The 14,504-nt window shown below is 42.5% G+C and overlaps 2 protein-coding genes across 4 annotated transcripts in view; one reads left to right on the plus strand and one right to left on the minus strand.

The window, feature by feature from the left end:
* CRH (corticotropin releasing hormone) overlaps window positions 1-10,125 on the plus strand; it is a 79,290-nt gene extending 69,165 nt beyond the window's left edge. The window contains 3 exon segments of the mRNA XM_005892944.2: window positions 8,510-8,689; window positions 9,461-9,599; window positions 9,601-10,125. Coding sequence (XP_005893006.2) covers window positions 9,472-9,599; window positions 9,601-10,042 — 570 coding nt within the window. The 5' untranslated portion in view covers window positions 8,510-8,689; window positions 9,461-9,471 and the 3' untranslated portion in view covers window positions 10,043-10,125.
* Window positions 10,126-11,970: 1,845 nt separating this feature from the next.
* Window positions 11,971-14,504, minus strand: part of TRIM55 (tripartite motif containing 55) — a 60,013-nt gene continuing 57,479 nt past the window's right edge. For all 3 annotated transcript variants that reach the window (XM_070382319.1, XM_070382321.1, XM_005892946.3), the window contains one exon: window positions 11,971-13,003. In XM_070382319.1, the coding sequence (XP_070238420.1) occupies window positions 12,881-13,003 (123 nt within the window). In that variant the 3' untranslated portion in view covers window positions 11,971-12,880. The remainder of the gene's footprint in view (window positions 13,004-14,504) is intronic.

Below are 14,504 nucleotides of genomic sequence, written 5' to 3' on the forward strand. Positions count from 1 at the left end.
TTTTAAGAAAGCACTGAAAGATCCAAATAGATTTGTGCATTTTCTAAATTTAGACCAGTGGAGAGACATACTGTTTGTGTTTGAAAGGTGTAAACATTAAGAAAAGGTAAAAGGCAACTGAAAGGCTTCTCAAGTATCTGTGGAACAGGCTGGTCTGACGCTGGCCATGCCTGTGCTGGTGCCACTCCCACCCTCTCTCCCATCTGGGAAAAGGGGGAACCCTCCAGGGCTTGATCAGGGAGAGAGGTAAGATGAAGAAAAGATTTTTAAATGTATTATGAGTGACTATTTGCTATTGCCTGATCTTAGAGCAGAGACTACAAATGGAATGATAGTAAGGTTCCCCAGAAGCAATTAGGGTGTAGAGAGAAGAGAAAGTGAATCCTCCGTCATTGTGCCTTGTTATCCAGATCTCATCTGGAGACCCTGACAGGTCCATAGCCACTTGTGGGGTAATGGAGGCTCCCACCAGGAAGAGAGGGACTTACTGATCTTGGAATGGAAAAGAGAAGTATATATGTCCTTGTATTTTTATATTAGTTATCAATGGTTGTTTTTAACCCCTTTTTAAGATGCAGAGTCCCCCTGTTAAATCAGTAAATGATTAGGTTAAGAATAGTAGTTTCAACATGGAAATAATCCTTAAGAGTCCTCAGCCAAGGAATATTGCTATTCCTAAGTAAAAAATGTACCTTTGTTTGAAAAGACTGAGAGGAACCTGAAATGCATATTGCAAAGTGAAAGAAAGGGTTTCTTTTTGAAAGGGTTTCAGTTTGAAAAGGGTACATGTTGTATGATTCCAGCTTTATGTCGTTCTGGAATAGGCAAAACTATAGGGACAGGGGATTTTTAGGACAGTGAAATGATTCTGTGTGATGTAGTCCTGTGGACATGTGCCATTGTGCATTGGTCAAAATTCACAGAATGTACGATACAAAGTGAGCCCAAAGTAGACTGTGGACTTCAGTTACAAATAGTGTATCAATATTGGTTCATCAGTTGTAACATATGTTCCACATAGGACTTGTGAACACAGAGGAGGAGGAGAGGGTGGGTAAACTCCGGGAGTTGGTGATGGACAGGGAGGCCTGGTGTGCTGTGGTCCATGGGGTCACAAAGTCAGACACAACTGAGCAACTGAACTGAACAGGAGGAGAGTTGAGGGGAGAAAGAGTATACGGGAATTCCTTGTACTTTCTGCTCAATTTTTCTATAAACCTGAAACTGCTCTTAGGAAATGAAGTCTATTAATCAAAAATTTTTTTAGATCAGCTGGACATCAAAAAGCCTCCAGTATTAGAAGAAGAAAAACTTGGTGATTACACTTATTTTATTTTGTTAATAGATCTGTGTCAAGCCTAATAAATACCGGACATAGTTCTAGGTCCTGAGGAGCTGAGACTGGATGGAAGCACCTTCTTCAACTGAAATAGCAGCCAGGTCATTAGCCTAGCAACAGATGTGCAGCGTTCATTGAATGCTTCTTATATTCTATCTCATTTCATTCCACAACCCTAAGAGGAGAAAATAGAGAAACTGGCATTTTAGAATGATTTGACAGATACGTTTGGAAATTTTAAATACAGGTCCAAGATCACCCAGCTTGGAAGTAATAGAGTAAAAGCTGTATTGAGGTAATGTGACAGCTACCATGCTCAGAAATCTAGTGTATCTCCTTAGGAAGGGAGAGTCAGGTGAATGCTTTATTCTATTTGCAAGGCTTATTTCTTAGTGAAATCTTCATATAAAGACACTAGAATGAATAACTTTATAAAAAGGAATCAGATATAGTATTCTGCCTCAAAAGTCTGCATAACTTTTTATAAAAGAAATCAGATTATATAATTTTACTTCTCTTTGAAAATTAAAAAAAAATTCCTTCATTGCAATTATTGTTGTTGCTGGGAAGATAAAAGTACATTAGCACAAGGCAGAACTTCACAGCTATTAAGAATTAAAGTACAAAGAAAACAAGTTGGAAAATGAAATGGAGCTCAAGTATGTATCTATATTTAACTGTATATGAATAGGAACATTAAACTTCACTGCAGCTTGAGGCTGTTAAATCTTTTCCATTATCTTGAGAATGCTGTTGTTCAGATCATTTCCAAATTTTATGCAAAAGAGAACAGTGAATGTGGCAAATCAGACAGATCCTTTCTTTCCCACACATAGGTTTCATACAACCCTCCTTTCAAGGGCTCATTGACTTAGAGTTATGAGACCACCCTGAACTGAGGTAGCCTTTCTCTCTTTTTTAAAATGTTTATTTTAAACATTGTGACGGGTCTGTGATGGGTCTCAGTTGCAGCACACGGGATTTTCATTGCAGCATTTGGGATCTTAAGTTGCAGTGTGTGAGATCTCGTTCCCTGACCAGGGTTTGAACCTAGGCCCCCTGCATTGGGATTGTGGCATCTTAGCCACTGGACCACTGGGGAAGTCTCAGCCTTTCTCTTAGGTAGGATATACATAGTCAGTCTCTGAGAACCAACACACACGCTGTGTGAGCAGTGTACTAGAAGTTATAAAGAAGTGGGAAGTGAGCTCACAATAAGCTGCAAGACAGATTAACAAGCACACACACACACACGAAAAATTAACTGTAGATTTCATATTGAAAGCTAACATCACGTTTCCCACAGATGGTTGACAAAAGCCTTGGGAGAGGGATAGAGCCTGTAGCAAGGTTCACAAAGGGTCTGAAACCAGAGCCAGTAACATCTTTGAGATCCACAGCTCCTGAGTACTGGCTGCCTGTCTCTGTCTACCCCTGCAGCTCTTGTTGCCTACTGCCCCTTGAGTAATCAAATTTCCTTTTGGAAGAAACTTGACATCTCCAACTGCAATTTGTCTAGGAAACTTCTGCCTTTTCACACCTGAAGAAGGTCGTCCTTTGCAAGGTGGGCTCACAGATTTCCCTGGGCTAAATTACTGTAGAGACCAACTCCTTCCCCTGACCAGGAAGTGTGCGAACAGTCTGTTTCATGAGTAGCAAGGGAGGGCTCAGCAGCTCCTTTCTATAAAGTGACCCCTCCCCTGGCAGGTGATCCTCAGAAATACTGGAAATAGACTTGTGTCCATACCCTGAAACACTCTCTTCAAGGGTGAAATGTGTCATTTGAAATTATCCCCCTGGAAGAAGTAAAATATTAGCAGCTTTAATCATGGAAATTTAAAGAATTTCTTTCTTTAAAGAAAGAAAGTGTAGCTGAACTCATAAAATGTCTTCGCTTATTGCTTCTCCCAACTTGTCTCACAATGAATGAACATGCTCTGTGGTCAAATACACCTGGCAGAGGCTGAAGACTTGGGGATTTACACTTCAGAATAAAGTTTTTTAAACACTAGAAAATTTTGCAGTAAAAAATATGTTTAACTTTTATTTAACCTGTAAATAGGGGCTTCCTGGTGGTCCAGTGGCTAGACTCCAAGCTCCCAACGCAGGGGGCCCGGGTTCCATCCCTGGTCAGTTCCCACAGGACAGAACTAAGATTTCACATGCCACAGCTAAAATCCCAGTGACACAACTGAGACCGGGCACAGCCAAGTCAATGAAAACAAATGTTAAAAAAACCCACAAAACGTTAAACAGCCCCTCATTTTTCTCCCATTGTAACACTGGTAACATTCCTAGGAGGGTTCTTTGGCAAAAATTTCCTTGGAGTCAAGAAATGTTCATGAATATAAATACCTAATTAGGATGCTGAGTTGATGGATTTCTTTCTTATGACCAACTATTGTAAGATGATTAGTTCCTGCAAATTGCCCTTCATGACAGAAAGTTCACACACATCCTCTCACTGCCCTCCATCCATTATCGGAAGCCTAAAACAGAGAATCTGATGTATTACGATGTAAATAGAAAGGTCAGTCATGTCTATCAAGACAAGGGCTTGTTAGAGAAGCAGAAACCTGTCTCCTTTCCAGTGCTCTGAGTCATCTCCCCAGGGTCAGTTAATACCTAACTTCTGGAAAAATAAAGGGACAGGCAACAAACATTGGGAATGGTAACATTCCGTTTTCTGAGGGGAGGAGGTAAGGCACCCGGGGACAATTTCTGGCTGCTGAGAGATCTGTTGACTTATGGGAAAATGAAAGGAAGCCTTACCATCACCAGCCTTGGGATGGGAGTGTGGTTGCCCGTGGTTAGTATCCTGGGCTCCTGGAACGATCCACAGGAGACCCTGCCACTGTCCTGTACAGCTCCCGCCACCACTGGCGTGTGATGCTCATTCTGTAGGGGCCCAGTGGTAATGACCCAAAGACCATAACTCATTTGCCCACTTCCTTGCCCCTCCAGTTTACTCTCCACACTGCATTTCGAGAGGTCTTCTGAAATGCACTCATGTTTAACACCCCCGCCCAGACACTGCCCTGAGACTTCATTTAAGTGGTAGCATAAACCCCAGATGAAGAGAACAGGGTAAAGACTGTAAGCAGGTGGGAGGGATTAATGATCTTCTGAAATGAGGAGAGCAGGAAAGATGAAGTGGTGTCTGAAGAAGCATGGAAGAGGAAGTGGCTGCAAAAGGTCGGCTGAGGAAGGGGAGCCGAGGATATGGAGTGGTTGCTGAGGAAACAGGGGTGGGAAGATTTCTCTGGCCAGTTAACTTTTAAGTTTCTAAGAGGAGGAGGAAGAATTGTTGTTAGGCAGAAATTCACAATTAGGAACAGAGTCTTAATCCAATTACATAAAATGTATGCACTCAGAGAAAAGTCTCAAAACAAAATATTAATGGAGACTATATATTCTGGAATGTGAGGGATTTTGTATTCTACTTTACACTTTTCCAGTTTTTTAAGTCTTCTGTAAGGAGGATGAATGGCTTTGATCATCAGAAGAGATTAATAAAAGTTACAGTTACTGGTGAAGCAGTTAGATACTTGTGCTGTTTGAGGTCCTTTCCCTAGTGCTACCTATGGAAGGTACAATGACCAAACTACCTATCCACCTATTGGCATTTTTAAAGGCTGTCATTGGAGATGGTAGATTCATTTCAGCAAATGTTTCAGTTAACAAATCTGGAGACTGTCTTCATTTGCTATGAACTTTGCTAATAGAAGCATGTGTTGGGATCTCCTCAAAGTCAGGGAGATGCAGATGGCAGAAATATGCCCAGCAGGTATCTATTATTCCTAATATTTCATTACTCATTGAACTGCTGTGCCATGCCTTTTAAAATTTAACTATACCCTTCCAATATGTTCTTATTGAAAAATATGGTTGTAAGGATGAAGTAATCCCTATTTCGTGCCCATGTTTCTTGGCTTGTTTTTAGGCTCTGAAAGCATTTAAATTCGTTCTCCAGTGACTCCTTTGAAGAATTTATTCCTGCATGTAACATTAAATTTGTCAGTGGTAATTTTTACAGACTTGGCTATTTAGTTTTCTGTATATGTAAGTCCTCTTGCAGTATGTTATTTCTGCAATCACACATTTGTGTCATTAATTTGAGAACTACATAAGCTCTATACTTTCTCAAAAGATCTCTTTTTTCCAAGGTAAACTAAGGTGGAAAAATCAATGCATCTTAAGTTGGCAGTGTATTTGAAAACCTCATGTTACAGTGATTAGATTCAGCTAACGGTACACTGCAGCGCGTGCACAGAGGTTGGGGCCCGGGCATCAACATGCTCAGGGCATCTTTGTGCTGTCTTGCCTTAGGTGATTTATTAATATACGGAAAGTCTGAGAAAAGGTAACTCAGGATTAGTGTGTGAACATATTGCTTCACTTAGATTCATCTTCTCATTTTAATTTATTCTTGCGTCTCTACTGGAAAAGGAAGTTCAAAGGGTATTGTGATATTATGGAGATAATACAGGTGGGTAGTCAAGGGAATGGAGTTCTGATTCTGACTTTTATCACGAGCTGAGTGACTTCACGTAAGTCACTTAACCTTTCTGGCTCTTGTTAAAACCAAATGATTCCTTCCAGTCATTTCTGATGTGAATGCTCAGTGATTTGGTGAGATCTAACTTTTGGTTAAATTGTGGTGAGTAGGGATTACTCTGTACAACTCCTCCACTGAGATCTAGGCCTTCTATTCCTCACCCCTAGTGAGAGCCACTGTTCCCAACCAACTATCTGCTCAAGGAAAATCTCACAGCAAGGATTCAACAGTGTTGAGGGAGCTATACTAAAACAGCATCCTCCATATGGCCAAAGAGGAGAGAGATCTCAAAAGGTTTGGGGCCAGTCAAAGCCTGGAATAAGCTGGGTCTTCAATGGGGCTTCCCTGGTGGCTCTGATGGTAAAGAATCCACCTGCAGTGCAGGAGACATGGGTTCAATCCCTGGGTTGGGAAGATCCCCTGGAGAAGGAAATGGTAATCTACTCCGGTATTCTTACCTGGGAAATCCCCTGGCGGGCTTCAGTCCATGGGGTCACAAAGAACCAAACGTAACTGAGCAGCCAACACTTTCACTCTCTCTGGAGGAACCTCCCAGGTCTTCCCAGCTAAACCTGTTGTCTTTCCCTTTCCTAGTTCTACTTCTGTATTCGTTTACCTCAACTTCCCCTTCCAAACCTATTTTCACCTCCAGATTGATACCCAAGCTGAAATATGTCAGTGGGGACAGAGAATGATTATTTTCTTACCAACATAAAACACAGTTTTCTTCTAAAAGCTCAACTAGTTTTTATGATTATGATCTTCTGTAACAACTCACATCTTCCCCTGAAGACATATTTCTTTCTCTGTTCTCTTATGTCAAAAGTCCATTCGGTAGTACAGTGATCCAACTATGCACTGACTTCTCTGGAAACAGCCAGAATTTTTATTTTTACCTTCCTTTTATTTCTTGGAGCAATTGTGAATTAGTATAGACTCAAAAATGGGAGTTGAAATATGCATTGTATCATTTGTCAGGTTAGCTACAAAGGAATAAGCAGAGGTAACCAGAAATGAGGAACAGGAAATTTCTGATAAACAACTTTGATGGTTATCTAGAAGCTGAATTGAATCATAGACACTAGAGTTTGGAATTGCATTTTGAATTGCAGAATATATTGGGCTTCCCAGGTGGTTCAGTGGTAAAGAACCTGCCTGCCAATGCAAGAGATATAAGGGATGCAGATTCAATCCCTGGGTTGGGACGATCACCCAGAGAAGGAAATGGCAACCCCCTCCAGTATTCTTACCCGGAAAATCCCATGGACAGAGGAACCTGGCAGGCTACAGTCCACAAGGTTACCAAAGAGTCAGACACAACTTAGCAACTAAACAACAAACAAAATTTGCACAATTACAGGTTAACAACCTCCCACCTATATGATATCAGTTTATTTTGAAATATTAGTGTGGTTTTATAGGCATTCAATTCTGTGTTAGTCCCAGAGAGCATTTATGTATTTATCAGGTTCCCATGCAGCATATTTGAATTTAGAAAAAGAAATAATTAAAACAACAACCTGGGTACTCCTGATATGGGCACTGTCATGGATGTTAATAGTATTTGGAAGTAAAATGAATGAGGTTATCATTTTTACAGGCTCAACATTCATCAGTGAAAACATGTAACTGATAAATTCAGCCCTATAATCAAGCAGTTTAAGTCTTTCCCAGTATAGAATGGGAAGTTAGAATGGATGCTTCTGTCATTGGGCTTGCATTAAGGAGACTAGATAAAGATTGTTTACCTCAGTTACCTCTTACTGGCCCTTTCTCTAATTTAGGAACAGAAAAGTCCACAGTTAATTTCAGATTCTGAGAGAAGAGAACAAGGAGGAACAGTGAGATTCTGGGAAACCTTAAAATCTTTGCTGCACCCCTCGCTGATTCTGGTTTGTGCCTCTTCCTCATGGGAGTAGCTCTTGCATCATTTAAAAAACTTGAGCAGTGTTTCAAGAGACTTCTTGATCTTACCTCTGCAGACTCATAATTTCTTTATCTGTTCTTGGGAGGATAAAGCATCTAGAGCTTTAAAAGCTGGATGTCCCTGCAATCCCATCTCCTTGTTCTTCATTCTTTTCCAGGCAGAAAGTTAATGGGACATTTTGTCTCTAGCAGAGGGATATTTTCAGATGCTGAGGAGTTGCCTGACACAGCAGGTCAGAGGAGTTAGGTGGGAGAATGGAGGGAAATGTCCAGAGTTACCCCCTATCACAGGACTGTGTGTTGATAGACTTCCCTTCCCCTTCTCTCCCCTCCCATTCACTCTCTTTTCTGACCTTCCCTTTGGCCTTTCCTAGTAAGAGGCCAGTATGTTTTCACACTTGGGAAATCTCATTCAAGAATTTTTGTCAATGGACAAGTCATAAGAAGCCCTTCCATTTTAGGGCTCGTTGACGTCATCAAGGAGGCGATAAATATCTGTTGATATAATTGGATGTGAGATTCAGTGTTGAGATAGCAAAAATTCTGCCCCTCGTTCCCGGGCAGGGCCCTATGATTTATGCAGGAGCAGAGGCAGCGCGCAATCCAGCTGTCAAGAGAGCGTCAGCTTATTAGGCAAATGCTGCGTGGTTTCTGAAGAGGGTCGACACTATAAAATCCCCTTCCAGGCTCTGGTGTGGAGAAACTCAGAGCCCACGTCCGTGGAGAGACAGAAGAGGAAGAGAAGAGGAAAAGAACAGAGTGGGAAGAGAAAGGAGAAGGGAAGAGAACCGCTGAAAAAAAAGCCCCACAGACTTTCTCTGCAGAGAAGCGCTGCGCCCCGCTCACCTGCAGAAGCACCTCGGAAGGTAGGGAGCGCCTAGACGGAACTGCGCCTCCAACTTTGCACTGCCTGAGCTGCCAGGGTGTGCGCCGCGCTGCCGGCTGTTCCTAGGCGTGTGTGTATGTGTGTGTGTGTGTTTGTGTGTGAACGCGTGCGCGCGGGCGCGCGTTTGTGCGCGCCCGTGCCACAAGATTCCAATAGATAGTAGCTGAGATGCTACTAAAAGCAAACTTAGACGGCTGCTCAGCGTTACCTGAACTGGCCGTTAATCCTCGCTGTGTAAACGAGCCCCATCCATCCCGACCACCACCGAGAGAACCGAGGGCAGGGATGGGAAAAGAGGAAGGAGAGGCAGCAGTTCTGTTTGGAGGAAAATGCTGAAACATCCGGAAAGGGTGGTGGTGGGGTCGCGGGGAGGGGGGAATGTTTAGAGCCCTTGAGACCACGAATTTGCAGGTCTTCTTTAGAGCCCGGGGAATTGATCTGGGGGAATCGTTAGACAGGGGACTCGGGGACCCTCCCTAAGTGAGTCTTGTAAGGAGAGTCGCTCCAGCCTGGAGCGGGACTGAGCCTTGTTGCTGCGCCCTGCCCTTCCAAGCTGCTCCCCTTGGTCTCACTCCATCTCTGGAAGTCCTAATTCGGGCGCTTCAGCACTACGGACAGCGCCCCACCCGCGCCGGGAGCTGGGTCTGTGGGTGTCGTCCTGCGGGAAGACTCCCAGTGGAGCTCAACTCTGATAACTCTCTCTTTTTTTCTCTCTCATTCCGCCCCCTGCCCACCTCTGTACCGCAATTAGCGCCCGCTAAAATGCGACTGCCGCTGCTCGTGTCCGTGGGCGTCCTGCTGGTGGCTCTGCTGCCCTCCCCGCCATGCAGGGCCCTCCTCAGCCGGGGGCCCATCCCGGGTGCCCGGCAGGCATCACAGCACCCCAGCCCTGAGTTTCTTCCAGCCGCCGCCGCAGCCCCAGGAACCCCAGGCTCTGCCCACCCTACTCCGTGTTGGGGAGGAATACTTCCTCCGCCTGGGTAACCTCGATGAGACCCGGGCTGCTCCGCTCTCTCCCGCCGCCTCGCCTCTCGCCAGCAGAAGCAGCAGTCGCCTTTCTCCGGACAAGGTGGCCGCCAACTTTTTCCGAGCGCTGCTGCAGCCCCGGCGCCCATTCGACAGCCCAGCGGGTCCCGCGGAACGCGGCACGGAGAACGCCCTCGGCAGCCGCCAGGAGGCGCCAGCCGCCAGGAAGAGGCGATCCCAGGAACCTCCCATCTCCCTGGATCTCACCTTCCACCTCCTCCGAGAAGTCTTGGAAATGACCAAGGCCGATCAGTTAGCACAGCAAGCTCATAACAACAGGAAACTGTTGGACATTGCTGGGAAATGAAACGGTGCGTTTGGCTAAAAAGATTCTGTATTTAGCACAAAAGTGAATTTAAAAATCTAAAAATTGAAAAATAAAAATACAATATTCTATACCATAGCATTGCTCTGATACCATGTTTATTTTTATATAGATTGAGATGTAGAGGATGTACAGCAAGAGCGCCCAGACTCCTTAATTAGCATGCACACAGTGTATTCACATGCAGTAACAGCGACAATATGTAATTTGCGTCCTATACTTCTAGTTTCTACTTCCAGGTGTCTTTAAACAGTGTTTTATAGAGAGTATAGACCCAGGGGAAAATGTTTTGAAGTAGTAGACATAAGTCACCATACTGATTTTACTGTGTTTTGAGCCAAAAAGAATATCATTCTCTAGGTGGGTGAGACAAAAATATGTAAGCTCTTTGAACCAACTTTTCCTTGTAAACGTTTCAGTAATAAAACATATTTCCAATCCTTGATCAATTTGGCTCTGTAAGGGAATGCTGAATATTTATATTTCTAATAAAAGCTGCAAAGGTAATCACGACTTTATTTTTCCTCTCCAATGCTCACAGGGGAAAACGGAGCTCCTTACTTCCTCCAAATTGACATCAACACAAGAATAAACAAAACTGGCATTTTTATTTTCTGCTAAAACCATAAACATATGTCAATGGCTCACACAAATCCTGCAACTACCTTGGACTCATCTCTGCACCTCAGATTACCCCTCTGAGGTTGAGTTCAAGAATTTAGTAAGTTGTTTGCAGTTCTGAGGCTTGGTAATTCTATAAATGAAATATTGATTCATAACAGAAATAACATTCAACCCTGATTAACTATAGAAAGTATTAGTCACTCATGACGGAGAAGGCAATGGCACCCCACTCCAGTACTCTTGCCTGGAAAATCCCATGGATGGAGGAGCCTGGTAGGCTGTAGTCCATGGGGTCGCTAAGAGTCGAACACGACTGAGCGACTTCCCTTTCACTTTTCACTTTCATGCATTGGAGAAGGAAATGGCAACCCACTCCAGTGTTCTTGCCTGGAGAATCCCAGGGACAGGGGAGCCTGGTGGGCTTCTGTCTATGGGGTCGCATAGAGTCAGACACGACTGAAGCGACTTAGCAGTAGCAGTAGCAGCAGTCACTCATGAAAGTGTTAGTCGCTCAGTTGTGTCCGACTCTTTGCAATCCCATGGATGGTAGCCTGCTAGGCTCCTCTGTCCACAGACTCCTCCAGGCAAGAATACTGGAGTGGGTTGCCATTCCCTTCTCCAGGGGTTCTTCCCAACCCAGGGATCAAACTCGGGTCTCCTGAGTTGCAGGCAGATTCTTTACCACAGGGAAACCCCCTGATTTGTCATAAGATGTGACATAATTGGGGAGGACAGGAAAGGAAGAAAGGAAAAAGAGGTTAATGGTTGTGGTAAGGCTTCCCTCCAGTTAAAGGGCCAAAATGCTGTGTTGTTTTTTTTCTATGAGAAAGGTTTACTTTACCAAACTATTATTTTGGTACCATTATTTTTTTTCTAAGCTATTTTCCATTGCTGTCTTCTAATAGAAACAATAACCTCTCCACTTAAAACAACTAAATGTAGTTGCTACAAAGTGCCCCTTGGGAACATTTTTCTTATAAAGCACATTTTGACTTTAATAACTTTACAAACACCTCATTTATGTCTATGCCAACACTAATCTCTTTAATTCTTAGGAATATAAACTATCTCTATGCACTTCTAAAACCAAACAGTACCCCTAATACAGTTTATAATGCACTTGCCTTTGGTAGTTTAATTATAACTTTAAAAATTCAATTGAGTGTTTAATATTTCAAAATCAATTTGGATGTATGAAGATGCTTATTCCCTTGAGACCCTTTAGATTCACTTGACTAATGGATTAATACAATGATATGAACACAATAAATCACTGTAAGACTAACTTGTTAAAAACAGCATTTATTTAAGAGTTCATACAGAGTGAAGTTAAAACTTAACTTTACAAAACTTATGTTTTGAATGAGGTGTTATGGGGGGACAACACATGATTTAAATACATATATATGTACATGTATAATGTGTATTGTGTGTGTGTGTATATATATATTTAAATACATGCAGTTGCTCTATAGTTCAGATTGGTGCCTCAGTGGATACATGAGACAGTAGACAGTTCCTGTTGAAAAGTCTTTTTCAGGTAAAGTATGTGATATCTGCATATTTGAAACTAAGATTAGAAAAATGTCACAAGAAATGTCCTTGGCCTTTGCCTTCTGGACTAGGAAAGTGTCACCAGAGACAAAGAACATTTCTGGATATCCATCCAGCGACATCTGTTGTGGAAAAGAGAAAAGCTTTGTGAAGCATCTCATATCTTTGGTCAATGATTTACCTTTTGTCCATATATTGATAAATCGGTCACTTCTGAATTAACACTGAATTTCACTGACCACCTGCACTGTTAAAGAGGTAAGAGAATAAGAGCTACTATGACATCAGAACAATAGCCAGTGCCTATTAGAGACGAGTGTAGTGCCCACTTTTTTCAACACTTGCCACTTGTTACTGATGTACACACACACATACCACACCTACACACCCTTCATAACATTTCCCACACAATAAAAAATTTGCGTAAGATAAAGTTCCTTTTTTCCCCAGTGCTTTTCTGCAACTTTCTTCTCAGAGCATTGTTCTCCCTCAATGTGTTAGCTAAGTCATCTGGAATTAAAGGGTATTTTTGGTAGAAATGCCATTCAGAGGTCCCTTTATATGATTCTAGTTTCATCTGGGTCCCTGCTGCCTGTGAATATCTCAGCCAGGCAGGCAGAGGCGCAGCAGTTGGAATGAGTGTCATTCGCTGAGGGAGTTCAACCAGGAAAAGGAGAAGACATGGCGAGCTGGCTCAGAATCAGCTCCATTCCCGCTCCCTGAGGCAGCAGCCTGTCTCTGGAGGGGAGGGTTCTCAAATCCAGCCTGCAACAGAAGAGAACCTGCGTCAGAGGCAAAAGAGGCCAGTCCTTTCCAAGTTGGTCCAGTCCCTCTTCTACCGAGGAGAAAAGGTAATAATAATTATATAGGACATAATTATTATTAGGGATGGAGAGCAAGCTCAGGTTATCTTGGCTGTGGCCAAGAGCCATGAAAGGATTTCACACGCAGGGATAAAAGTACGCATGCAGTGGAGGAAAGTTCTAGGGAAAGAGTATAGGCTATTCTACTTTTTTTTAAGTCGACCTGTATATCATTTACTGAGATGAAAATCACATTAAAACTAACAGGAGTTTGGATTTAGAAAAGTCTAAGATAAAATCCTAAATGACTTTGCTACATCACATGACATAATCTCTCCACTGCTAAATTAAGAATTTCTAAAAGCATGTGAAAAATATATAAGCAAATTTTGCAAAACTGTAGGTTTTGAGAAAGGATTCATTTCTCTAGGCAATAAAATCTAGTAACATAAACATTTCTAGTGAGGTATCTTTTATAGATACCAGACAAATCATAGGTTATGATTTTGAATCTAATCTCAAAAGTGAAATGTATTTATGATGCTTTGAGTTTAAAAAATAAAAGTTTAGTAGAATCAGGGACACTCATAAAGAAGTCTTGCTGAAATGCAATGTGTTGTAAAAACACAAACTCCTTACGTGGAAGGTATGACACACACAGTTCTTCCTAGGAGAAACACCGAACATAGACTAACATATTCTGATGACGTCACTGGTAAAGTTATCCTGTGAGATTAGAAGGCTGCTGATACCAAAGCAATGAAGTAGGCACATGCATTCAACCCAGACGCCCAGGGTGATTTTTTGAAGCTGCTATATGATTGGATAACAACCGGCACAGGCAAAGCAGGACTTCAGTGAGTGTGTAGTTTTGTTGCCACTCAAAACAGTTTCAAGTGAAAAATGAGCACTTGTCCTACACTTTACCCGATTTTGCCCTAATTATGTATTTGGGGGTAATGTTTCAAGTTCAGTAAAATTATCCCAAGTCCTTATGGCCTTAGGATTACCCTTCCCCCTGCCATGTTACTCCCTGATAAAAAGTTAAGAGGGGCCAAGGAATCATATTAGCCATGGAATCATATTATTTTTATTAGAATAAAACTGAAGCAGGTAGTTTTCTATAAAGGAATAGCTGAGACATCAAGTGTGACTGGGCTTCTTTTTAAAAAGGCTGTTATTAGATTCTGTTGGTAACAGGCTAGCTACCTGAATGTCCTTGAAGTTAAGGTGGAATAAACATCATCTTGACAGAGGTCCATCTAGTCAAAGCTATGGTTTTTCCAGTAGTCATATATGGATGTCAGAGTTGGACTATAAAGAACGCTGAGCACCGAAGAATTGCTGCTTTTGAACTGTGGACTGCAAGGAGATCCAACCAGTCAATCCTAAAGGAAATCAGTCCTGAATATTCACTGGAAGGACTGATACGGAAGCTGAAACTCCAATACTTTGGCCACCTG

The sequence above is a fragment of the Bos mutus genome, chromosome 14, assembly GCF_027580195.1.
Source record: "Bos mutus isolate GX-2022 chromosome 14, NWIPB_WYAK_1.1, whole genome shotgun sequence".
Classification (NCBI taxonomy): domain Eukaryota; kingdom Metazoa; phylum Chordata; class Mammalia; order Artiodactyla; family Bovidae; genus Bos; species Bos mutus.